Source organism: Pan troglodytes, chromosome 20 (assembly GCF_028858775.2).
Source record: "Pan troglodytes isolate AG18354 chromosome 20, NHGRI_mPanTro3-v2.0_pri, whole genome shotgun sequence".
NCBI lineage: Eukaryota > Metazoa > Chordata > Mammalia > Primates > Hominidae > Pan > Pan troglodytes.
The window spans coordinates 60,731,281-60,757,729 of NC_072418.2; the positions used below are offsets into that span (position 1 = coordinate 60,731,281).

The 26,449-nt window shown below is 45.8% G+C and overlaps 2 protein-coding genes across 3 annotated transcripts in view; one reads left to right on the top strand and one right to left on the bottom strand.

The window, feature by feature from the left end:
- ZNF586 (zinc finger protein 586) overlaps positions 1-12,430 on the top strand; it is a 44,965-nt gene extending 32,535 nt beyond the window's left edge. The window contains exons 4-5 of the mRNA XM_063802321.1: positions 753-879; positions 11,113-12,430. The gene's annotated coding sequence lies outside the window, so the exon portion shown is untranslated. The remainder of the gene's footprint in view (positions 1-752; positions 880-11,112) is intronic.
- A 5,148-nt stretch (positions 12,431-17,578) lies between these two features.
- ZNF552 (zinc finger protein 552) lies at positions 17,579-25,407 on the bottom strand. Of its 2 annotated transcripts, none has more exons than XM_024351018.3 (3): positions 25,026-25,407; positions 23,787-23,913; positions 17,579-19,607 (listed from the first exon to the last, which is right to left on the bottom strand). In XM_024351018.3, exons 1-3 carry the CDS (start codon positions 25,044-25,046, stop codon positions 18,544-18,546), a joined length of 1,212 nt encoding a protein of 403 aa, XP_024206786.2. In that variant the 5' UTR covers positions 25,047-25,407; the 3' UTR covers positions 17,579-18,543. The 2 variants fall into 2 exon arrangements, with proteins under 2 accessions (XP_024206786.2, NP_001233527.1); NM_001246598.2 differs by having other exon boundaries at positions 18,091-19,607; positions 25,204-25,407.
- Between the last annotated feature and the right edge of the window lie 1,042 nt (positions 25,408-26,449).

Here is a 26,449-nt window from a genome sequence, read left to right on the forward strand (position 1 = left end):
GAGACCCTGTCTCAAAAATTAAAAACAAGCCAGTTGCATCCTTTCAAGGGAATCAGGGGCTATCACACCTTCTTGATTCAGAAAAGCTTACATACCACAGTCCCTGGTTGCTCTCTCTTATGCATAGTGCAACCCCCATGTGGCTATCTGTGGTGAGTGGTGTCCTCTTCTCTCAAGTTGTGAGCATATTTGATTAATTAACTTTCTTGATGACTTATGTTCAGCATCAGGTGTTGTGTGTTTGGCCATCACTATAACCCTAGGGTAAGACTCCTACCCTTATCAGTAGACGAAAGGGGGAATAAAATACTTTAACTTCTGGCAAGGCCAGAGAGAGGCCTATGGTGTGGGGGAGTTAGGTGTTGGTGGCAATTGACATGTGTCTGTGGTGTCCAAAGATGGGAAGGATGTATAGGTACACAGGGATTATGTTTGAAGGTTCTTAGGCACTGCATTGGGATTCATGTGACCTTTGCTATACCAGGGGAATTGCTAGAAAGGAGAGGATGGAACCCTTTATTTCAGGATCACAGCATAGATATCTATTTGTTTATCTGCCTCTTGTTGCTGACGGCTATGTGTCATGATTAATGGTCCCATGAGGACACAGTGGCACTAGTGGGCAAAGTTTCTCCTCTGAGTTGGGGATCCTGGGAGAAGGAGGATGGGCAAGGGTAGATATGTTGGGGAAGTGGATTGTGGGTCTTCAGCACAGGGGCCATTTATGGTTTCATCTATCCCCATCATAACAGAGCAGTGTGACCTTTGAAGACGTGGCTGTAAACTTTTCCCTGGAGGAATGGAGTCTTCTTAATGAGGCTCAGGGATGCCTGTACCATGATGTGATGCTGGAGACCTTGACACTTATATCCTCCCTGGGTAAGGTACTCATACTTAACTGTGACCTGAGTTAGTCTCTGCCCCTCCCCTTTATTCGTCTTGGTAATAACGTCTTTCTCACATCAGGACTGTGGCACAGCTTCATTCTCCAATTCTCTGGATCAGTTCTGTGGTTGGTAGTACTGAGATACATGTACTGCCCTCTCCTTTCCTTGAGCAGCCCCAGTCTGCTTTGTTGCAGGCTCCCAGGGAAAGAGTTAGGGTCAGGAGTCTTAAAGTCACCCTAATGCATCCCACCTTGGTTGTCTTCTGCCTTTCTGGGTGACTGTGCAGATCTAAGACTTCTTTTTTTGAGACGGAGTCTCGCTCTGTCACCCAGGCTGGAGTGCAGTGGCGCAGTCTCAGCTCACTGCAAGCTCTGCCTCCCGTATTCATGCCATTCTCCTGCCTCAGCCTCCCGAGTAGCTGGGACTACAGGCGCCCGCCACCACGCCCGGCTAATTTTTTGTATTTTTAGTAGAGACGGGATTTCACCGTGTTCGCCAGGATGGTCTCGATCTCCTGACCTCGTGATCTGCCCGCCTCGGCCTCCCAAAGTGCTGGGATTACAGGCGTGAGCCACTGCGCCCGGCCTCCATTGCATTTTTCAACCTGCCCGTGTCCCTTGCCAGACTTATGTGACTGCCAGTTATCTTGCAAAAAGCATTTCACCTTTACCACTTGGCAGGTACTCACAGTTTCATCATTCCCCTACCTCATTATGATCCAGAAGTAATTTTTTCTTTCATTCACCAGGGGGATTTTTTAGTATCCTCAGTACTCATTCCATTCTCAATTCTTTGTGTCTGATGAGGTAGGCCAAGGACCTGACTAATTTTTGGTGCAGAGAACTCTTCTGGTGACTTGAAAAGATGGACTACCTTTTTCAGGGATCTCTTGGATCTCGCAGGATTCTTTTTTTTTTTTTTTTAAGATGGAGTCCTGCTCTGTCACCCATACTGGAGTGCAGTGGCGCAATCTCGGCTCACTGCAAGCTCCACCTCCCGGGTTCACACCATTCTCCTGCCTCAGCCTCCCAAGTAGCTGGGACTACAGGTGCCCGCCACCACGCCCGGCTAATTTTTTTTTTTTTTTTTTTTTTGTATTTTCAGTAGAGATGGGGATTCACTGTGTTAGCCAGGATGGTCTCGATCTCCTGACCTCGTGATCCACCTGCCTCAGCCTCCCAAAATGCTGGGATTATAGGCGTGAGCCACCGTGCCCGGCCCTCACAGGATTCTTAAGATAGAATTTTCCAGCCTGCCAGTCACAAATCAGACAGCCTGCCTGCCGCCTATTTCCCTTGTTTGTGTTATAATAAAGACTCTGCTGCTTAAGACACCTTCAATCTTGAGAGCTGTATTTACAGTGTGGAATTGTTTGAACACTGGATTTGCACATGGGCACGGTGGCTCATGCCTGTGATCCCAGCACTTTGGGAGGCCGTGGCAGAAGGGTCAGTTGAGGTCAGGAGTTCCAGACCAGCCTGGCCAACATGCTGAAACCCCATCTCTACTAAAAATACAAAATTAGCCAGGCATTGTGGCATTCGCCTATAATCCCAGCTACTTGGGAGGGTGAGGCACAAGAATCACTTTAACCTGGGAGGTGGAGGCTGCAGTGAGCTCAGGTAATGCCACCCCATACCAGGATGAGCAACAAGAGCGAAACTATCTCAAAAATACCATAATTTTGGGGTTCATAGGTCAACCTGAAAGGGTGGCAGTTTTCATCACAATCTCTGGTGCTTCTGAGAGCAACATGAAATTGTTCTCTACCTCACGAGGGATGGTGCATTATGTTTCAGTGCTGTTGAGGGTACCTTCACAGGTTGTGAGGTTATAGTGGAAATGATAAGTTTTTTGGAATTACTGCATTTTAAAAGGGCTTCTACTATGATCCAGACATGGCTGTGAAGGATGAATACATACAGAAATTCTCAGGACCTTCTTAATTGAATCTTATGTGGCTAAGGTCAGTGCTGGAGAGAATAACCTAAAGATTTTGTTATTTGTGGTAGTCCTTCTGGTCTAATTGACCTAAAGGTCATTCCTGCATAGGCAGGAGGAAGAAGACAGGGAGCAGGGATGTCCATTAGACCACTACGTGGCCCATCACGTGACCAGCCGTCATTCTTTCTGAATCATCTGGAAATGGTCTTTACTGTTCGTCATGTTTTTGTTACCATGAAGGCTAGTTGCCTCACTCAGGTTGAGGAGATGATACAGCAATAGTTAATAAACCTCTTGCAAAAATCAAGTCCAGATTTTTAAAATTACATTTTTAAAGCTGTAATAAGAAATAAATCACTTTTTTTTTCCTTTGAGATGGAGTCTCGCTCTTGTTGCCCAGGCTGGAATTCAGTGGCACGATCTTGGGTCACTGCAACCTCTGCCTCCCAGGTTCAAGCGATTCCCCTGCCTTAGCCTCCCGAGTAGCTGGGATTACAGGCACCTGCCACCATGCCCAGCTATTTTTTGTATTTTTAGTAGAGGTGAGGTTTCACCATGTTGGCCAGGCTGTTCTCAAACTCCTGGCCTCAGGTGATCCGCCCACCTCGGCCTCCCAAAGTCCTGGGATTACAGGCATTAGCCACCGTGCCTGGCCAAAATAAATGACTTTCAAAAAAACTGCACATATTTATTTTTATTTATATTTATTTATTTATTTGAGACAGAGTCTGGCTCTGTCGCCCAGGCTGGAGTGCAGTAGCACAATCTCAGCTCACTGCAAGCTCCGCCTCCTGGGTTCATGCCATTCTCCTGCCTCAGCCCCCTGAGTAGCTGGGACTATAGGCGCCCACAGCCACGCCCGGCTAATTTTTCTATTTTTAGTAGAGACGGGGTTTCACCGTGTTAGCCAGGATGGTCTCGATCTCCTGGCCATGTGATCCGCCTGCCTCGGCCTCCCAAAGTGCTGGGATTACAGGCATGAGCCCCCGTGCCTGGCCAAAACTGCACATATTTAAACTGTACAGTGTGATAAGTTTTGACATTAATAAACCTGTAATATGATCCATCACCTTCATATTTACCTGGAGTCTGGTAACGTCTTTACCTCTGCCTTCCAGATGACCATTGATAACTTTGCTTTATAATAGATTATTTTACATTTTCTACATTTTTATACGTGATTTGATGTCGTGAAGTGTTTCGTGCAGTATATTTATTTTGAGATTTGTCAGTGATGATACTTGAGTAGTTCACTCCTTTTTATATTGCTGAGATGACATGCTATGAAATATCACTGTATATTCATTCATCTGTTTATACATCATTAATCTATTTCTCATTTTTGGCTTCCATAAATAAAACTACAGACACTTTAGTACAGTTCTTTATGTAAATATGTTTCTTTTTTATGTGTTACTATCTGGGGGTTCAATAACTGAATCAGAATAGGTAAATCTATAGCTTTTTGTTTGTTTGTCTGTTTTGAGATGGAGTCTCGCTCTGTCACTCAGGCTGGAGTGCAGTGATGCAATCTCGGCTCACTGCAACCTCTGCCTCATGGGTTCAAGCAATTTTCCTGGCTCACCCTCCGAAGTAGCTGGGACTACAGGCACATGCCACCATGCCCAGCTAATTTTTTTGTATTTTTAGTAGAGGTGAGGTTTCACCATCTTGGCCACGCTGGTCTTGAACTCCTGACCTCGTGATCTACCTACCTCAGCCTCCCAAAGTGCTGGGATTATAGGCATGAGCCACTGCATCCAGCAAATGTATAGCTTTTTAAGCAACACCAAAGTGTACTGTAAAATTAATATGGTTGTTCCCTTTAGTGTTACTGTCACCAGTGTCCATGAATTCCACTTTCATGTTTTTATCGGTACAGAATATGGATAGTCTTTTTTTTTTTTGAGACAAAGCCTCTCTCTGTCGCCCAGGATAGAGTGCAGTGGCGTGATCTCGGCTCACTGCAACCTCCACCTCCTGAGTTTGAGCAATTCTTCTGTCTCAGCCTCCCTAGTAGCTGGGACTACAGATGCATGCAACCACGCCCGGCTAATTTTTTTGTATTTTTATTAGAGACAGGGTTTCACCATGTTAGCCAGGATGATCTTGATCTCGTGATCCACCTACCTCAGCCTCCCAAAGTGCTAGGATTACAGGCGTGGGCCACCACACCCGGCCAATTTTTTGTATTTTTAATAGAAATGGGGTTTCACCCTGTTAGCTAGGATGGTCTCGATCTCTTGACATTGTGATCTGCCCGCCTCAGCCTCCCAATGTTCTGGGATTACAGGTGTGAGCCACCGTGCCCAGCAGAGAATATGGATAGTCTTTTAAATTTTTACCCTTTTTTATAAGTGGATGTTCCTTCTTTAGTAAAATGTCTATTTATATATTTTGCTTGCTTTTTAAATTCTTATTTATTTTTAGAGAAAAGATCTTGCTCTGTCACCCAGCCAAGAGGGCAGTAGTTTGATCATAGCTCACTGCAACCTCAACCTCCTGGGCTCAAGCGTCCTCCCACCCCAGCCTCCTGAGTAACTGGGACTAAAGGCACATGCCAGCACACCCACCGAATTTTTAAATTTTTTTGTAGAGACAGGATCTCATTATGTTGCTCAGGCTGGCCTTAAACTCCTAGGCTCAAGCAATCCTCTCACCTCACCCTCTCAAAGCACTATGTCTGGCAACTCATTTTCTTCTTCTCAAATGTATTTTGCCTATTTCCGTTTTCATTAAGAAATAAAATATGGTTGGGCCAGTGGCTCACGCCTATAATCCTAGCACTTTGGGAGGTCGAGGTGGGTAGATCACCTGAGATCAGGAGTTCAAGACCAGCCTGACCAACATGGTGAAACCCCATCTCTACTAAAAATACAAAAATTAGCCAAGCATGGTGGCGGGCTAATCCCAGCTACTCGGGAGGCTGAGGCAGGAGAATCACTTGAACCTGGGAGACAGAATTTGCAGTGAGCTGAGATGGCACAACTGCACTCCAGCCTCAGCAACAAGAGCAAAACTCCGTCTCAAAAAAAAAAAAAAAAAACACCAGGGGTCACATCATTGACCCTTCTCTCTCTCTCCCTCACCTACAACATGCAAAGATCTACTTGTTCCTTTATTAAAAATATAGGTAGAATGTCTCCTTTTCTCCCGTCTGCACGGCATTCACCTGGTCCATCAACTCATCTGAATTATGCTGCTAAACTTCCCTCCGTGCTAACTGCCTCCTCAGTAATCCAGGAGTCTGTTCTCCTCCAGTGTGCAACCAGATAGATCCTATTAACATCTGGATTAGACCACCTCTTTCCCCATCCAAGCATCCCAGCATCTCCAAAACAGATGCCCAGCTTTTCAGGCAACCACATTACAGGCCTGAATCTTGACCCGGCTTCTTGTTCCTATGAGAAAGAATAGATGCCTGCCGTACATAGGTCCCAGCTCAGTCACACCTCAAAGCATTTGCACAAAATGGTATGAATTCCTAAAATAGCTTTCTACACCTGTTTCCATTGGTTGCCAGAAATAAGAACACTTCTATTAATCCTTGGCTGGTACTCAGGACTCTGAGCTTGGTGTATCCACAGGTTCTCCACTCCAAGAACTGGGAAAACATCAAGTGAACACTCAAGACACCATAATCTCAGACACCACACAGGTAGTGTCAGGTTCAGGGAGAGACTGGGACACTTTCTCTTTCCCTGTGTTGGCACCATAAGCATTTTCAGTGTTCAGAACCCATGAAAATAAGGCAACTGTGACCAGCTCCAGCTGATCAAACCTCCATTGATCCCTACACAACCATAAAGCCAGGGGCCCTGGGGCTAACTAATTAACTGATTTCAATCCTCAGTGCTCCTTCTTACCACCTATGGCCTAGAAAGAAGACTCCACTTCTCAGTGCCTCATTGTCCTCATCATCCTTATTCCAGTCTGTTCTCTGAGAGGCTTTTGGAAACTTTTAAAGTTCTACCAAGGACATGACCCTCTTCTGTTCACAAATCTCCATACATCCCAGAACACTCAGATTGAAGGCACAACCCCTAAGACAACCAATACAGGTGTGACTCTGGCTCATCTTCAGTTTTTACTAGGGCCTTTTTTTTTTTTTTTTTTTTTTTTTGAGAGACGGGGTCTCACTATGTTGCCCAAGCCGGTCTTAAACTTCTGGACTTATGTGATCATGACACAACATGGTTACCAGGTTCTGAAATGTTCATGGCTCAAATGCACCTCCAAGCCTTTGCACCTACTGGTTCCTCTACCTGTATTACTCTACCTGGGGTGAAGCCTGTAATACACAGCATTTACCTGAGCTAGGTCCCTCAGTGTGGCTGCTGCCATCAACTGTGGGTGGAGTAGGCATCACCCCAGCCAGTGCCTATGAGCCTCAGACCTGCCACTTGGGAGCAGAGATGACTACTCCTCTTGTGCCTTCTCAGTCCCAACCCAGTACTCCCTGGCCTGACAAGCATGCCCAGAAATCCCTCATCCTGGGCCTTGCAACTAGCGCCTTCTGGGTAAAGTACTTCTCAGAGCTCTCAGCCAACAATGGTGGTATCCTCCAAGAGCAAACCGAATGCAGACCATGTTACACTCTGAGGGCTGCTGGAAAGCCCTGCTCACACCTCAAGGGAGGAAGACTATTGATTCTTTGTAAAAGCATCAAATAGGTATCACATCAGACTCTAGGAAGCTCATCCTGCACCCAGAGAATAAAAATACTATTTGAGATGCTCCCAAACTTTACTTATCTAAGTGGCCATATCATTGGCATCATTCAGACTTACAATGTGTGCACTCAGAGCTGAGAACATTAAGTATTGATTGCTCTTTAAATTCATGTTACCCAAATTATTACAGTCAGTTTTGTGAGTTTCATTGTTTTGTTGGGAACAAAAGAAAATTCTCCATAAGACATAATGACAGGATGGGTACAAAAAACAGTTAGAAAAAATGAATAAGACCTAGTATTTGCTACCATAACAGGGTGGCTGTAGTCAAAATAATTTAATCATACATATGAAAATCACTAAAAGGGTATTAATTGGATTGTTTATAATACAAAGGATAAATGCTTGAGGTGATGGAGACACCATTAACCCTGATGTGATTATTACATATGGCATGACTACATCAAAATATCTCATGTAATCTACAAATATATACACTATTATATACCCACAAAAAATAAAAATAAAGGCTGGGTGCCATGGCTCACACCTGTAATCCCACCACTTCAGGAGGCCTGAGGTCGGGAGTTTGAGACCAACCTGGCCAACATGGAGAAACCGCGTCTCTACTGAAAATACAAAATCAGCTGGGCATGGTGGTGCATGCCTATAATCCCAGCTACTCGGGAGGCTGAGGCAGGACAATCGCCTGAACCCTGGAGGTGGAGGCTACGGTGAGCCGAGATCGTGCCATTGCACTCCAGCCTGGGCAACAAGAGCGAGACTGTCTCAAAAAATAATAATAAAATTAAAAAAAAAAAATTGCTGGACACAGTGGCTCACACCTGTAATCCCAGCACTTTGGGAGGCTGGGGGCAGGCACATCACGAGGTCAGGAGTTCGAGACCAGCCTGACCAATATGGTGAAACCCCATCTCTACTAAAAATACAAAAATTAGCCGGGCATAGTGGTAGGTGCTTGTAGTCCCAGCTACTCAGGAGGCTGAGGCCGGAGAATTGCTTGAACCCGGGAGGCGGAGGTTGCAATGAGCTGAGGTCGCGCCACTGCACTCCAGTCTGAGCAACAGAGCTAGACTCCTTCTCAAAAAAATAAAATAAATTAAAAAAAATAATAATAAAGATGTAACGACAGGGAAATAGACAGATGTTGGTACACCCTGAAGCAGGTAGTGAAGCTGGCAGTTGGCCACTGGTTCCCACAGAAAATTGCTCTACTGATGCCAGCAAACCCCAAAAATGGAGCTCAATCCAGGAGGGTTCCTGGCTTCATAAAGGAAATAATTCAAGAGCAAGCCAAGAGTGTAAAGTGAAGGCAAAGCAAGTTTATGAGAGCAAGAGAACAGGAAAATGGCTGGTCCACAGACAGAGCAGGGCTACTCCACAGGCAAAGTAGCACCCGTGGATTGTTGGCTAGCTATATTTATAGCTACTCCTCCTTAATTATGTGCTAAATAAGAGGTGGGTTATTCATGAACTTTCTAGAAAAAGGTTGGAGAGTTCCCAGAACCAGGGGTTCCTTCTCTTTTAAACTACATGAGGTAGCTTCTGGGCATTGCCATAGCATTTGTAAACGGCCATGGTGCTGGTGGGAGTGTCTTTTAGCATGCTAATACATTATAATGAGCATATAATGAGCAATGAGGGCAACTAGAATTGATGTTCATTGCCATCTCAGTTTCACTGCTTTCAGCTGGTTTCTTTAGTGCATCCTGTTTTGACCAGATCCTGTTTCATCATGAGCAGGGTCATGACCACTGCTCAGAAACAAGTCCTGCTGACCTATGTCACTGTTTGAAATGCTTATTCTTCAGTGCCATAAAGAAATAGCACTTGAGGCCAGGCACGGTGGCTCACGCCTGTAATCCCGCACTTTGGGAGGCCGAGGCCGGCGGATCACGAGGTCAGGAGATCAAGACCATTCTGACTAACATGGTGAAACGCCGTCTCTACTAAAAATACAAAAAATTAGCTGGGCGTGGTGGCGGGCACCTGTAGTCCCAGCTACTGGGGAGGCTGAGGCAGGGGAATGGCATGAACCCGGGAGGCGGAGCTTGCAGTGAGCCGAGATCGTGCCAATGTACTCCAGCCTGGGCGACAGAGCAAGACTCCGTCTCAAAAAAAAAAAAAAAAAAAAAAGAAATAGCACTTGAACATAGATGTATTTCATAAGGCCATTTTTACTTCCTGCAGAAAGGGTGCACTTGCCAGCAGTTTTGCAACAGGAGCACACTGAACAAAGAAGACAGGGTCATGTATAACCTGAGGCGTTCACCCTCCTGCCGGTTTCCATTGCCTGGAACAGGACCTCATATTCTGTATGTGTCCTGATTGGCTAGCAACTTAGAACCTTTTAAAAGAGGCAAAGGTAGAGGAGAACAAAGGAAGGAGGAAGTAACTTGTGGAGTGCTGAGAAAGGTGAAAACACTTTTAAACAAGGAAGAGGAACAGGCTATGACCTAATGCTTGCTTGGAGCAGTATAAGCATGCCAGGGCAAATAATTAGGCTAAACTGTCAGAGCTAAGAACATGAAGTACATTGATTTCTTTATTATGGCTAGCAGATATTTAAGAATGCTAGCACAAGTCTTTCAATAAATGTCGCTTTTAAGAGAAGTTACTATTTATTCCTAATTAGATGGGGAGGAAAGTCTTTGAAGAGGAACCTGTACTTTACTTTTAGCAATATTCCCTCTCTTTTTATTTCATAATTCCTCTTCAAACTTATTTAATGTTTTGACTTAACTGCTTTTTTTGTCCTTCTAAGAGAAGTAATTTTTTTTTTGAATAGGGAGGAGGAGAGTTAGCAGTTAACTCTGTAACAGTGGCAGAGACAAGTTTTTGTATAAAACTTTGAAGGTAGGGAATATTATAACAGCCTACAAGAATAAGTACACTAATAACAAGAGTGAACAAGGTGAGAATTGAAGTTAAAATTTCTTTTTATTCACTGAACTAATGTTTTATTATTTTAGAAAAGGGGTTATTTATTTTACAATTCTTGGCAAATTTATCGGATAGGGCTGTTAACCTTGGTAGCGCTTTTGTTATAGTTCTATCGGGGCAGTATTATTAGGAACAAAGGTACAATACTGAGTTTTGTATAAAACATTTAATTTATTGGTCTTTGTGGGGAATTAGACGCATTACCACTCTGTTACAACTGAGGCATTAATTTTGTAGCTTCACCAACATTAATTGGTTTGCTTTCATGACACTGCTGAGGAATCAATTCTTTCTGCAGAGGTTCTGAGTTTTAATTATGACTCAAACATCTCCTTTTTCTGCTAATTATTTAAAGCTATTTTATTTTTCTACGGCATCTGGCTAGTAGATCCTAATTGCTTAGCTATCTGTTTGATGGTATCCTCAGTGTAATTTATGAATTGTTGGTGATTGTAACATAGCTTAGTCTACATTTTTTTATAGTTACCAGAATGATGTGGATTTAAATTCTGCAGCTATTTGATTTTGTGCTTTAAACTTATCGGGCACTTCTCACAGGACCTTAATAGCATTTATGTAAACCTGAGGATTAAAGGACTCATACGTTTTTCTTGGCCTGTGGTGTTTTGTCTTTACCTTTGTAGATTGATGAAATGCCAGGATGAAGGGGATACCCAATTGGATTACAGCACAAGTACTGCTCCAGTTATTTGGCAGAGTGTCCAGTAAAGGTCTTCCACTTACCACTATACATTTGTTTGCGGATGGCTAAGCATGGACTGATGGGCAAGGTCTTGGAAAGGCTTGAGCTCTTTGCATCGTTTAATGCTTCCAAGGAACACTAAATTTTCCTCCTGACCTGAGACGCACAAAGTAAACTTCGTGCATTCAGCATTCAGCCTTCAGAGGTGGAAGCCGGATTGCCGTAGGGGGCTGACCTGCAGGGTGTTAAATTTCAGGAAATAGCAGAGAGAGCTCAGTATGTTGGATTATCCCAAGCAATGGGATTTTGAAAAAGAGCCACCGTACAGTCCTTATCTGAGTGGAAAGGGGATAATCTGGGATTCTGGCCTACTGTGCGTACAAGTGTAATAATCGCTTTTATTTGAAGTGCTAATGGATTATTTAATCCATTTCAGCCAGGCATTTGCATCTTGATATTTTGTCTTGACAGTGAAGGTCTGTCTTAGATCTCTTATTTTTACAAGACACCTTAGTTTTACCAGATGTAGGAGCAACTGGTGTGGGATCTAGATCTGAGGCAACTTAAGAAGGGAAAGATGAGGGAATAATGTGTATTTTTAAAATAACTGGGGGGTCTTTTTTATTTATGTTAATTTTTTTTTTTTTGAGACGGAGTCTAGCTCCGTCACCCAGGCTACAGTGCAGTGGCGTGATGTCAGCTCACTGCAACCTCCGCCTCCCGGGTTCAAGCAATTCTCCTGCCTCCGCCTCCCAAGTAGCTAGGATTACAGGCACCCACCTCCGCGCCCGGCTAATTTTTGTATTTTTAGTAGAGACGGGGTTTCACCATCTTGCCCAGGCTGGTCTCAAACTCCTGACCTCAGGTGATCCACCAGCCTCGGCCTCCCAAAGTGCTGGGATTACAGTCATGAGCCACCACGCTCAGCCTATTTATGTTAATTTTTATACCATAGAAGCGACTAAGGGCGTGTCTAGAGTTCCTTATAAGGTGGAGGTGGTGATAAAGAGAAAGACAGGGTTATATTGACAAGGCTGACAGTAAGAAGGGGTAGTCCTTTTAGTGAAATACATGAGGGGTTTTAGGTCTGCACAAACCTTTTTGTGGAAGTCTAACTTTGCTCTTGGGTAGTTTGAGTGATGCAGTCCTATTTACTACAGCGTTGCCAGGCGGTAGGAGCAGAAAATTGGTGTCTTGGCTGCAGGTCATTACAACAATGAGTGCTAGGAATAACTGTGTCAATTAAAGGGCTGGGATATAAATGTTTGTGTGAAAAGGCTAGCTGCTGTTGATCTTTTACATTTCTACAAGGTATGACAAAGCAAGCATTAAAGGCAATAGTCTGAGTGAGTCAGACTTAGTTACATTAATAACAAAGGAGCTAATAACAGAATAAGAAAAGGAAGCAGTATAGAAGGCATATGAAAATTAATCTTTCTTTAACTTAGTAGGGCTTGATCCTAGTACAGTAACCCATGATTCTGAGAGGAAGATGTTTTCTTGACTTGAGTATGGGGGGTCCATTTTTTTTTTTCCTCAGCTGTGTGGACGGCAGTCTCAGGGGTTAACAGCATAAAATAGGGTTCTTCCCAGGCTGGTTTGAGTTTTTTCTTTCTAGCTTTTGATGAGGATGTGGTTTTCAGGCTGGTGCTGGTGTACTGGAAATTCTAGGGGTGGTACCTGTGCTAAAAGACTTTTAGGTCCGAGGGAAGTTAAAGTGGAAGATAAATTAAGTATAGGATTTTTGCTGCATATTCTGGGGCTTTAGGCCTCATGGTGACACCTCCTGCTCCATTCTTGTTCAGCGCCACCCAGGGGAGGCTGCAGCCCTGCCCCTTCTTAATGTCTTGGCCTTCTTGTGGCCTTCACCACCCTTGTTCACTGTGGCCTTCAGGATGAGGGGCCTTGTGACTTACCTGGCCATCTTAGGGCCTTAAGAAAGCTAAATACCATTGTATATTTGTCAATTTTTTGTATGATTTTATATCAAATAAGTTAAATTTTATCTTTAGTGGCCAGGCGCGGTGGCTCACGTCTGTAATCCCAGCACTTTGGGAGGCTGAGGCGGGTGGATCACCTGATGTCAGGAGTTCGAGACAGGCCTGGCCAACATCGTGAAACCCCGCCTCTACTAAAACTAAAAAGTAAATAAATAAATAAATTTATCTTTATATTAATATGCTACTAATGTTAAACTTAATTTTAGTAAGATCTTATAGACATTATTTATCTAATTTTAATGTCTGACTATAAGGCAAGACTTTTACAGACTCTTTTTATAATTTTTGTTAAAGAGCACGTTGGTGCTTTAAGAAAAATCTATCGTGCTTTAATTTTAACGTCCAGTTCACAGAAAAACTGGATGACACCCTTTTAACTTTAGCCAATATGTTTACACACAGAATTTGATACCCTCTTAACTTTAGCCAGTATGTTTACACACAATTTCCTTGACAATTAACATTTTAAAACTTGCTTAAACCTTTAAAACAAAAAAATTGTCTTAACCTTTAGTGTAGGTAAAAACCCATATTCTTATGCCTCCTTGTAATCTTATTAAAAGTGTATTTTATTTTTCTTACATACCTTGTAAACTGTTTAATAATAATTTTACATCCAGGGGGCCTAATTACTTTTAAATTATACAGTATTTATTGCATACATTCCCTTTTATAGCTTTTCTTACGACTTTCACAATCTTCAACATGTCTTAACTTTCTGCCTTCCTTTTACACTATTTTTTTCCTAGTTTCACCTCCTTTGTCTTCTTTTGATTTCTGTCTCTTCCAGTTTCTCTCTTACTCTTTCCTTCTTTTTCTTTCTCTCATTTGCACTCTATTTTCCGCTCTCTCATCCCGTTTCCCTTTCTTCTCCGGACTTCTCCCGCTCCTGCCGCAAGCAGGGCTGGGCCACCGCACAGGCCCCGCCCCCGACCCCGCGCTGCTGTTTTTCTTTTTTTTTCCCCTGATTTCCCCTCTTACTTTTTTTTTTTTTTCCTTTTCTTTTTACACTTAGTTTCTTGGGCTGAGTGGGATTTGCGTGGCTGCAGTCTGGGCCCCCGGCAGTCACTAGCCTAGAGGCTTGGCAGATATGCCTGCCGCAAATTGCAAGAATTACGCCTTTTCACCTCCTCTGCTCTCCTCCCGGAGCCGGTGCCCACCCTCTTTCTCACAAACCGCAGGGCTGGGGAGAGGGACTTAACCTTTGGCCTGCCTGCCTGGCTGTTTGGCTCTGCGCTTGCTGTTTTTGGTTTCTTTCTCTTCTACTGGTCTTTCCTTTGTGTTTGCCAGCCACCTATGCTGCTGTTTTCTCCTCTGCTTCCCTCTCCCCTAGGGGAGGGACCGGCAGGAGTGGAGCTACTGTTTCTTTCCCTGAGAAGAAAGGAAAGGGGAGTTCTGAATATTTTTCTTACTACTGGAGGTTTGTGTGAGGTTCAACCCCCCCAACAATAGGGATTTCTCACCTCTAAGCCATCCTAAGGAATACTTTACCACCCCTGCGGTTTTTCTCTCTTTGGTATGTCCTAACCAAGGAATGCTTTACCATCCCGGCTTTTTCCTTAGTCCCGACCACCAAGGAAATACTTTACCGGCTCCTGCGGCTTCTCCTTCCTTGGTCTGTGCACAGTTGTCATTCCATTACATGAGGATCTTTAAGCTAGGTTGCTGGCCAGTTTTTTTTTTTTGCCCCCATTGCTGAGAGCCCAGGTTTATTCGTCACACCGGGTGGGTCTCAATTTCTTACCTATGAGGACCTTGCAATGAAGTAGGGGAGCGCTACCCCATGAGAGAGGACTGGAGACCGCCCCCAGAGAAGAATGTATCCCCGTACGGATTGCCACCAAATTGTTTGAAATGCTCGTTCTCCGGTGCCATAAAGAAATAGCACTTGAACATAAATTTATTTAGTAAGGCCATTTTTGCTTCCTGCAGAAAGGGTACACTCAGCCAGCAGTTTTGGCACGACAGTACACAACTAAGGAGACAGGGTCATTTATAACCTGACGCGTCCACCCTACTGCTGTGTCCGGTTTCCACTGGCTGGGATGGGGCCTCACATTCTGTATTTGTCCCGATTGGCGAGCAACTTAGAACTTTTTTTTTTTTTTTTTTTTTTTTGATGGAGTCTCACTCTGTCGCCCAGGCTGGAGTGCAGTGGCAGGTTCTCAGCTTACTGCAAGCTCCACCTCCCGGGTTCACGCCATTCTTCTGCTTCAGCCTCCCAAGTAGCTGGGACTACAGGCTCCCGCCACTATGCCTGGCTAATTTTTTGTATTTTTCCTAGAGACGGGGTTTCATGTGTTAGCCAGATGGTCTTGATATCCTGACCTGTTACCCGCCCGCCTTGGCCTCCCAAAGTGGTGGGATTACAGGCGTGAGCCACCACCCCCCACCACCGCCCAGCCAATTTAGAACCTTTTAAAAGAAGCAAAGGTAGACGAGAACAAAGGAAGGAGGAAGTAACTTGTGGAGTGCTGAGAAAGGTGAAAACACTTTTAAACAAGGAAGAGGAACAGGCTATGACCTAATGCTTGCTTGGAGCAGTATAAGCATGCCAGGGCAAATAATTAGGCTAAATTGTGGGAGCTAAGAACATAAAGTACGTTGATTTCTTGATGACAGCTAGCAGATATTTAAGAATGTTAGCACAGGTCTTTGAATAAATTTTGCTTATAAGAGAAGTTACCGTTTATTCCTAATTAGGGAGGAAAGTCTTTGAAAAGGAACCTCTACTTTACTTTTTACAGTTACTATGAGGATCACTATATCAATGTTTCTTAATTCATATGCTAAAGTGCACTCAATTTTTTTTTTTTTTTGAGACGGAGTCTCGCTCTGTCGCCCAGGCTGGAGTGCAGTGGTGCGATCGCCAATTGCCGCTCAATGCAAGCTCTGCCTCCTGGGTTCACGCCATTCTCCTGCCTCAGCCTCTGGAGTAGCTGAAACTACAGGCACCCACCACCATGCCTGGCTAATTTTGTGTATTTTCCCTATAGAAGGCGTTTCACCATGTTAGTCAGGATGATCTCGATCTCCCGACGTCGTGATCCGCCTGCCTCGGCCTCCCAAAGTGCTGGGTTTACAGGCGTGAGCCACCACGCCCTGCCCTCAATTTCTTTTTTCACATTGACATCTATCTCAAAGGAAAAGCAACTTAACCAATGCCTTTGTGGTACACATCAGTGGCTACAACTTTCACAATTACAGCACAGATAAAAAAGGCCATCTGAATGACAGCATAAACATGGCATCTGAGCTCCAAAATTTCATCTCCTTACAAGAAAGTGGTTATTATTTTCCAGTGACTGCAGGAATAGTTTCACACTGGGTACTGGGATTATCTCAGAATAAATGTTTTTATTTTATTTTTTTTTGAGAGAGCGTCTAACTGTCGCCTAGGCTGGAGTGCAGTGGTGTGATCTCAGCTCACTGTAACCTCTGTTGCCTGGGTTCAAGTGATTCTCCTGCCTCAGCCTCCTGAGTAGCTGGGATTACAGGCATGTGCCACCACGCCTGGCTAATTTTTGTATTTTTAGTAGAGATGGCGTTTCACCATGTTGGCCAGGCTGGTCTCAAACTCCTGACCTCAAGTGATCCACCCACCTTGGCCTCCCAAAGTGCTGGGATTACAGGCGTGAGACACCACGCCTGGCCTCAGAATCAATTACAGGCGCAGTGGCTCATGACTCAGGCCTGTAATCCCAGCACTTTGGGAGTCCAAGGCAGGCAGATCATTTGAGGCCAGGAGTGTGAGATGAACCTGGTAACACGGCAAAACCCCATCTCTTCTAAAAATCAAAAAACAGCCGGCATGGTGGCTCACGCATGTAATCCCAGCTATGTGGGAGGCTCGGGTGGGAGAATCGCTTGAACCTGGGAGGTGGAGGTTGCAATGAGCCAAAATCACGCCACTGCACTCCAACCTGGTCGACAGTCTTTAAAAAAAAAAAAAAAAAAAAAAGCAGCCGCACGCGGTGGCTCACGCCTGTAATGCTAGCGCTATGGGAGGCCGAGATGGGTGGATCACGAGGTCAGGAGATCGAGACGATCCTGGCTAACACAGTGAAACCCTGTCTCTACTAAAAATACAAAAAATTAGCCAGGCGTGTTTGCGGGCGCCTGTAGTCCACAGGACTGGCTGAGGCAGGAGAATGGCGTGAACCCGGAAGGCAGAGCTTGCAGTGACCTGAGATTGCCCCACTGCACTCCAGCCTGGGGGACAGAGTGAGACTCCACCTCAAAAAAAAAAAACAAAAAAACACAAGCAGCAACTCAAATATCCATAAACGGATGAATGAATATACAATGACATTTCATGGCAGACTATACTTCTCAGCAATATACAACAAATTAACTCATGTCTACATTGATATCAAAATAAGCATGATGCAGGAGAGCACCCAGGGATTATAAGAGGAAACACTTTATTACATCAGTCAGAAAATTCTAGAAAATGGAAAGTATTATACAGCAGAGTAAATCAATGGTTGTCTGCATAGAGAAAAACTTTATAAAGGCTCCAGGTAAATACAAAGGTGATAGATTAGATAAATTCATTATTGTGACTCTGATGATGGTTTCATGGGATTATAAGAAAATTCAAGCCAGGAGCAGTGGCTCACGCCTGCAATCCCAACACTTTGAGAGGCCAAGGCGGGCAGATCACGAGGTCAGGAGATTGAGAACTTCCTGGCTAACAGGGTGAAACCCCATCTCTACTAAAAATACAAAAAAGGTAGGAGTGGTGGTGGTTGCCTGTAGTCCCAGCTATTAGGGAGGCTGAGGCAGGAGAATGGCATGAACCCAGGAGGCAGGGCTTGCAGTGAGCCGAGATTATGCCACTGTACTCCAGCCTGGGTGACAGAGCGAGGCTGTCTCAAAAAAAAGAAAAAAAGAAAAAGAAAATTCAAGACTTATCCTACAGCTCAAATATGCATACTTTATTGGATGTCATTTATACATTTTATTTTTGAAACAGGGTCTCACTCTGTGGTCCAGACTGGACTGCAGTGTTGCAGTCTCGGCTCACTGCAACCTCTGCCTCCCAGGCTCAAGCAATCCTCCCATGTAGCAATCCTCCCACATGACAGCTCTCCTGTGAGTTATGCAGCCAGACTTCTGGATAAATATCCTGTATTTGTCACACTAGTAAGGCCTTCATTCAGTGTTAACTATAATCCTGAAGGAATACAGAGGTGTGGCTACAAAACTGCCCGAATTTATTTTACTTGTAAGGACTCTTCTCTAGTGTGAACTCTCCAATATCCAAGGAGAGCAGACCTTTGGGTAAACATTTTCCACATTTGCTGCAATCACAGGATCTTACTCAGGTGTGTATTCTCCAATATTTAATGAGACTGGACTCACTGCACTCATAAGCCCTTTCTTTTGTGAACTCTCTGATGATGACGAAGTGAAGAGATTTGCCTAAATTTTTTTTCACATTCACTGCACCCGTAAGGCTTTTCTCCAGTGTGAACTCTCCTGTGTTTAGTGAGACTGGAGCTTTCGGCAAAAGATTTCCCACATTCACTGCACCCATAAGGCTTCTGACCAGTGTGAACTCTCTTATGAACACGGAATGTAGAGCTGTGGGTAAATGACTTCCCACAATCACTGCATTCATATGGCCTTTCTCCAGTGTGAACTCTCTGGTGTGCAATGAGGTGGTACTTGTGCCTAAAAAATTTCTGACAAACCTCACACTCATATGGCTTCTCTCCAGTGTGAATTCTCTGGTGTACAAGGAGGTGGGACTTACTGTTAAATAATTTCCCACATATCCCACATGTATAAGGTTTTTCTCTAGTGTGAACTCCTTGATGATTACTGAAGCTGTCATATTCGCTAGAGGATTTCCCATATTCACACCACACATAAGGTTCTTCTCTAGGGAGCAGTCTCTGGTGCTGACTGAGTATATCTTTGGTGCTAAAATGTTTCATGCATCCTCCACAGCTGTAATGGGTTTTTCCCCCATGAAACAGAGACACACACTCAGTTTTGCTGTTTGACTTCCCAGTGTGAGTGGCCTCTTGCTGGAGTAATCCTGACCTGAGCAAAAAGTCTTTCCCACTCTCACTGAAGACAGATGACTCCCCTGACACATGCAACTTACACCTCTTTGCAAACAACGCCTCCTCAACACTCTCTCTGTAGGGTTTCTCTCCAATGTGCTCATTCTGGTGCTGATGAAAGTTTCCACTGTCATACAATTTATTCCCCCAGGCCTCACACCTGTGCAGTTTCTGCTTGTGATGTGTTCCCTGATGATCTGCCACATGCAAAATGTCTCCTAAGATCGGGCCACACATCTCACAGGGGTGGGCCTTCTTGGGAGACACACTTGCCATAGGAGTCCTGACCTGAGTCTCTCTTTGTATATAAATACTCTGCTTAGAAGGTGCCACCTCATCTTCCACTCCACACCAACAACCTGAAAGCAAGAAAATGCTGGTGAAGTGCATGTTAACTCTGGTGGGAAGGCACAGACCACCCACAAGTGTATCTGACAAACTGAGGAATTACTCCAAGGAACTACTTGGAGGAACAGGATGTTGGCTTCAGGTGGAAGATGGTGTTATGTATTATTACTGGACTATAACGGTCACAGAATGTAGGAGGCCTCATAACATAAAGGACACAACCATCTATGTAACACAGGGAGTATAGGCAGGGTCTACAATTCCTGCATCTGCAAACCACTCATCTGCAGAATTTATGTCCTCATGACATGTGAGTGCTGTAGAGAGGGATTTGTCCAGGCCAAGGAAAACACAAGCACAACACAGCAGCTTCTGCTTGAGGACAGTTTAACAAAGGGTACACATTTGCTAACACAAAACCTGTATGCTAATACTGGAAACCACTGCAGATGAAGATGTGAATAAAATTAAGATGTGAGGTCCAGAGATGTGAAGATTATTTAGGGGAATAAATATCAGACTACAAGCTCATGTACAAATCAGTTAAAGGATTTAAAAAAAAAAAAAAAAAAAGTACAACTGACAAGGAGTACAACTGACAATTCTGAGGTTCTTAACAATGGGGAAGAGGCCAGTACCAGTGGCTCACAGCTGTAAACCCAATGTAGGAAGATCACCTGAGCCCAGAAATCCAAGACCAGCCTGGGAAACATGGTGAGACCCTGTCTCTACAGAAATTATTTTTAAAATGGCCAAGCATGGTGACTCATGCCTACAATCCCAGCACTTTGGGAGGCTAAGGCAAAGGGATCACTCAGGCCCAGGAGATCAAGACCAGCCCGAGTAACACAGCAAAACCTCTCTACAAACATTAGCCAGGCGTGATGGTGTGCACCTGCAGTCCTAGCTACTCAGGAGACTGAGGCTGGAGGATCACTTGAGCCCAGGAGGTTGAGGCTGTGTGAACTATATTCACACCACTGCACTCCAGGTAACAGAAATGACAGTGTGAGAACCTGTCTCAAAAAAGAAAAGAAAAGAGGAGAGGAGAGGGGAGGGAAGGGGGGAGGGGGGAAGAGGGAAGAGGAAAGAGAGAAGAAAAGGGCCAGGCGCCGTGGGTCATGCCTGTAATCCCAGCACTTTGGGAGGCAGAGGTGGGCGGATCACCTGAGGTCAGGAGTTTGAGACCAGCCTGACCAACATGGAGAAACCCTGTCTCTACTAAAAATACAAAATATTAGCCTTTGGGGAAAAGAAAGAGAGATCAGACTGTTACTGTGTCGATGTAGAAAGAAGCAGACATAAGAGACTCCATTTTGTTCAGTACTAAGAAAAACTATTCTGCCTTGAGATGCTGTTAATCTGTAACCCTACTCCCAACCCTGTGCTCCAGAAACATGTGCTGTGTCAACTCAAGGTTAAATGGATTTTGGGCTATGCAGGACGTGCTTTGTCAAACAAGTGCTTGCAGGCAGCATGCTTGTTAAAAGTCATCGCTACTCCCTACTCTCAAGGACCCAGGGACACAAAACACTGCCTAGGAAAGCCAGGTATTGCCCAAGGTTTCTCCCCATGTGATAGCCTGAGATATGGCCTCATGGGAAGGGAAAGACCTGACAGCCCGACGCCCGTAAAGGGGCTGTGCTGAGGATTAGTAAAAGAGGAAGGCCTCTTTGCAGTTGAGATAAGAGGAAGGCATCTGTCTCCTGCTCATCCCTGGGCAATGGAATGTCTGGGTGTTAAAACCCAACTGTATATTCCATATACTGAGATAGGAGAAAACCGTCTTAGGGCTGGAGGTGAGACATGCTGGAGGCAATACTGCTCTTTAATGCATTGAGATGTTTATGTATCTGCACATCAAAAGCACAGCACTTTTTACTTTACCTTGTTTATGATGCAGAGACATTTGTTCACATGTTTTCCTGCTGAACCTCTCCCCACTATTACCCTATTGACCTGCCACATGGTAGAGATAATGATCAGTAAATACTGAAGGAACTCAGAGACTGGTGGCGGCAGGGTTCCTCCGTATCTGAGCGCCAGTCCCCTGGGCCCACTTTTCTTTTTTTTTTTTTTTTTTATTCTTTATTGAGACGGAGTCTCGCTCTGTCGCTCAGGCTGGAGTGCGGTGGCACAATCGCGGCTCACTGCAAGCTCCGCCTGCCGGGTTCATGCCATTCTCCTGCCTCAGCCTCTCCGAGTAGCTGGGACTACAGGCGCCCGCCACCACGCCTGGCTAATTTTTTTGTATTCTTAGTAGAGACAGGGTTTCACCATGGTCTCAATCTCCTGACCTCGTGATCCGCCCGCCTCGGCCTCCCAAAGTGCTGGGATTACAAGCATGAGCCACCGCACCCGGCCCACTTTTCTTTCTCTATATTTTGGATCTGTGTCTCTTTCTTTTCTCAAGTCTCTCATTCCACCTGACGAGAAACACCCACAGGTGTGGAGAGGCAGGCCACCCTTCATTAGCCGGGCATGGTGGCACATGCCTGTAATCCCAGCTACTCAGGAGGCTGAGGGCAGAATTGCTTGGGCCCGGGAGATAGAGGTTGTGGTGAGCGAGATCGCACCATTGCGCTCCAGCCTGGACAACAAGAGCAAAACTCCATCTCAAAAAAAAAAAAAAATGGAGAAGGCCAGGTGCAGTGGATCACGCCTGTAATCCCAGCACTGTGGGAGGCAAAGGCAGGCGGATCATGAAGTCAGGAGTTTGAGACCAGCCTGGCCAATATGGTGAAACCCCATCTCTACTAAAAATACAAAACATAGCCAGGCGTGGTGGTGCACGCCTGTAGTCCCAGCTACTTGGGAGGCTGAGGCAGAAGAATTGCTTGAACCTGGGAGGTGGAGGTTGCAGTGAGCCAAGATCGCACCACTACACTCCAGCCTGGGCAACAAAGTGAGACTCTGTCTCAAAAAAAAAAAAAAAGAAAAAAAAAATATTAGCTGGGCATAATGGCATGCACCTGTATTCCCAGCTTCTCAGGAGGCTGAAGCAGGAGAAGTGCTTCAGCCCAGGAGGCAGAGGTTGCAGTGAGCAGAGATCAAGCTACTGCACTCCAGCCTGGGCAACAGAACAAGACCCTTTCTCAAAAAACAAACAAACAAAACCAAAAACAAGAATGAAGGAGAAAAGACGATACAGAAATCATGTGTGCTTACTTGTCTGGCCCCAAAAATACTACTGAAATAGAAGAGGTTTCTGTCATGATTTGAATAAAACTCTTGACATCATGCACCACTGTCCTAGGATGCTATTTTTCAGGGACTCAGCACCCATAATGCTGAGGCCAGATTCATTTGCATCTTCTGACCACAGAAGATGATCCCACCACCAAGATAACCAAGTACATGAGACATACATGATGTAAGAACAAAGGGAAAGACAGAACAAGGAAACAGCCAACACTGGCTTAGAACAACTCAGCACATGACAGCAGACAGGAAACAATATTACAAAAAGAATTTCTGTTTTTTGAGACGGAGTCTTGCTCTGTTGCTCAGGCTGGAGCGCAGTGGCACAATCTCAGCTCACTGCAACCCCTGCCTCCTGGGTTCAAGCTATCCTCCCACCTTAGCCTCCCAAGTAGCCAGGATTAAAAGCGTGTGCCACCACACCTGGCTAATTTTTATATTTTCAGTAGAGATGGGGTTTCACCATGTCGGCCAGGCTGTTCTCGAACTCCTGGCCTCAAGTAATCCACCTGCCTTGGCCTCCCTGAGTGCAGAAATTATAGGCATGAGCCACTGCACCAGACCTATGAAGAGAATTTCTAAGGATGGTATTACAAGAATAGTCTATAGTCTATGTAGGCAGTGACAATGTCAATGAAGACAATTCCTGGCACAGGGAGGCATGAAGAAATAACAGGTGGAGGAATGAATTAGATCCCGAACCTGAAATCTGGATGAAATCACACAAACATCCACAGGACAAACAAGGTAGCCTGCATTAAGTTGCCTGTAAGACTTCTGACTCTGAATTCTTCCCTGGGAGCTCAATAGCAGGTGTTGGGGCTGCTCCAAGAATGGAGAGGGCAGTATGCATACCTCAGTCCTACCAACCAAGAACTGAAGTAGGAAGCTGTGTCCATGCTCCTGACATGAGAAAGTCTTGCCAATAGAAAAAGAGGGGGAAAGACAGAGACTAGCTCAGGTCACAGGGGTGAGTGTGGGCAACTTACCCAGGGAGGACATAAGTGCCAGGTTCTCCAGTGTCACATCACGGTACAGGCATCTCTGAGCCTCACTAAGGAGATTCCATTCCTCCTGGGTAAATTTCACAGCCACGTCTTCAAAAGTCACTGTGCCCTGTTATGATGTTGACAGATGAAACTACAAACCACTCCTAGGCTGAGGTATCACAATCCATCTCTCCCACACATCTACTCTCGCACATCCTCCTCTCAAGGTCCTCAAACATAGGAGAAACTAGGCCCACTGGTCATGGGGTACAGCCACCAACAACAATAGTTAGTTGAACAAATAGGTATCTGTGCGGTGGCTGTTATATAAGAGTCCACCCCCTCCTGACAGGCACTTCCCCTAGTATGGCCGAGGTCATGGAAAGCCCAATGTGGCACCTTCAGCACAGCAGAGATACCCTCTCTGAACGCACCTCATTCTTTTTTTTTTTTTTTTTTGAGACGGAGTCTCGCTCTGTCACCCAGGGTGGAGTGCAATGGCGCGATCTCGGCTCACGCAACCTCCGCCTCCCGGGTTCAAGCGAGTCTGCTGCCTCAGTTTCCCAAGTAGCTGGGATTACAGGCATGCGCCACCACGCCCGGCTAATTTTGTATTTTTAGTAGAGACAGGGTTTCTCCATGGTTGGTCAGGCTGGTCTCTACCTCCGGACCTCAGGTGATCCGCCCGCCTAAGCCTCACAAAGTGCTGGGATTACAGGAGTGAGCCACTGCACCCGGCCCCACCCTCCACTTTCTTGTATGCGTTCCTTAAATGCTTCTACAGCCATAAAGGCCTGAGGGAAGAGGCTGACTTTACAGGACTGTGTCCCTGATAGGATCTGGTAAGCTCAGGCCTCCCTGAACGCTTTTGTGTCCACGGAGCCAGGTGACCTTGGACTATTGTCTGACCTGCGTGTCTCAGCACAAAGTGTCATCTCTACCACCTATATGATCTACAAGGATTCAATCTCAAAGGGCCCCAACGTCATCCCCTCTCTACTCTGTTATTTATTTGGCCTTTAGGAAACTTTAAAAGCCTGGACTTTGATCCAGTCCCTTCTTTCTTGGAAATTCTCCTATTTCTAGTGTCCTCGCAATGATTTCACAGCCCCCAGCCTCCTTGCTTTTCCAGGAGGAGTTCCGCCTCACAGGTTGTTCCCTACAGGCGCCTGTGGACCCCAGGTTCCATCCTCCCGGATCCGTCCATCTCCAGGCCATTGCCTGCGCCCCTCCCTGTACCTGTCGCTCTCCCCACCGCATCCCACGGGTGTCTGAAACAGGGATCCCTCCCGAGAGCGCCTCAGTGTCCCGACGCCGGGTCCGGGTTGCAGAGCCGTGAGCAGGTGCCGCTCCCTCGCTGCTTTAGGACTTGTGTGACTAGGAGGTGACCGGAGAGCACGGAAGGCGCCACAATTACCTGAACGGGGAACCTTAGCGCGGCCGCCGCCATGGGACCACGTCGGGTAAGCTGGGTTGAGAGCAGCGGGAGCCGTTAAAGAGCTGCAGAGTCACGTCTGTGCAAAAAGAAGAACGACTCTCGACCTCCTGGATCCAGTCACCACCACGGTCCCAACACAGCGCTCCAAGGACTCCCTAACGCCAATGGAAACGGTCGCTACTAAAGGGCGCCGGGAGTCCCGCCTCTACCTTACTTGCGCACACGGAAACGCCTTCAATCTGAACTCTCACTGGCTCTGCCGTGCTGTCATTTGACGCAGAGCTTTCTGGGTAATGTAGTTTCCCAGGTTCCAAGGCCGTAAAGAGAGAGATTCCCAGGGGCGCTTCCGAAGGAAAAGCCCAGCTCCACCTCCGGGGCCCTCAGGGAGGCCTCCTGACCCGCACGGTGGCGCGCGCCTGTAATCCCAAATTTTGAGAGGCTGAGGTGGCAGGACTGCTTGAGCCCAGGTGGTCCAGGCTGCACTGAGCTATGACTGCACCACCGCACTCCAGCCTGGGCGACAGAACCTGTCTCAAAAGAAAAAGAAATGTTAATTAAGCGTTTGTGCTGTTAAGGGAGGAGACCACCCCTCATATTGTTTTATGCCCAATTTCTGCCTCCAAAGAAACAAGTAAAAACTAAAAGGCAGAAATGAAATCCACAGGCAGACAGCCAGGTGCCAACCCTGGGCCTGGTTAAAGATCGACCCCTGACCAAACCGGTTATGTTATCTATGGATTCCAGACATTGTATGGAAAAGCATTGTGAAAATCCCTGTCCTGTTCTGTTCCGTTCTGATTACCACTGCATGCAGCCCCCAGTCGTGTACTCCCTGCTTGCTCAATCGATCACAACCCTCTCATGTGGACCCCCTTAGAGTTGTAAGCCCTTAAAAGGGACAGGAATTGCTCACTTGGGGAGCTTGGTAGTTGGAGATGTGAGTCTTGCCAAAGCTCCCGGCTGAATACAGCCCTGCAGCTTGTCCTGCTACATTTCTTGGTTCCCTGACTGGGAAGCCAGGTGATTAACAGATAGTCGAGGCAGCCCCTTAGGCAGCTTAGGCCTGCCCTGTGGAGCATCCCTACAGGGGACTCTGGCCAGCTTGAGGGACGCAGAACCTGAGAGCACTCCCGGGTAGGCAATTGCCCCGGTGGAACACCTCGCCAGAGTGGGTAGGCAATTGCCCCGGTGGAACACCTCGCCAGAGTGGCGCGTGGCAGGCCCC

What these genes read in the sequence shown, in the direction of transcription:
- ZNF552 (NM_001246598.2), bottom strand. Translation starts at nt 25,236, where the DNA reads ATGGCGGCGGCCGCGCTAAGGTTCCCCGTTCAG. An exon ending in CGCTAAGGTTCCCCGTTCAG is followed by an intron (nt 23,914 to 25,203) that starts GTAATTGTGGCG and finishes ACATCATAACAG; the next exon opens with GGCACAGTGACTTTTGAAGA. An exon ending in GGCACTTATGTCCTCCCTGG is followed by an intron (nt 19,608 to 23,786) that starts GTAAGTTGCCCA and finishes TCTTGCTTTCAG; the next exon opens with GTTGTTGGTGTGGAGTGGAA.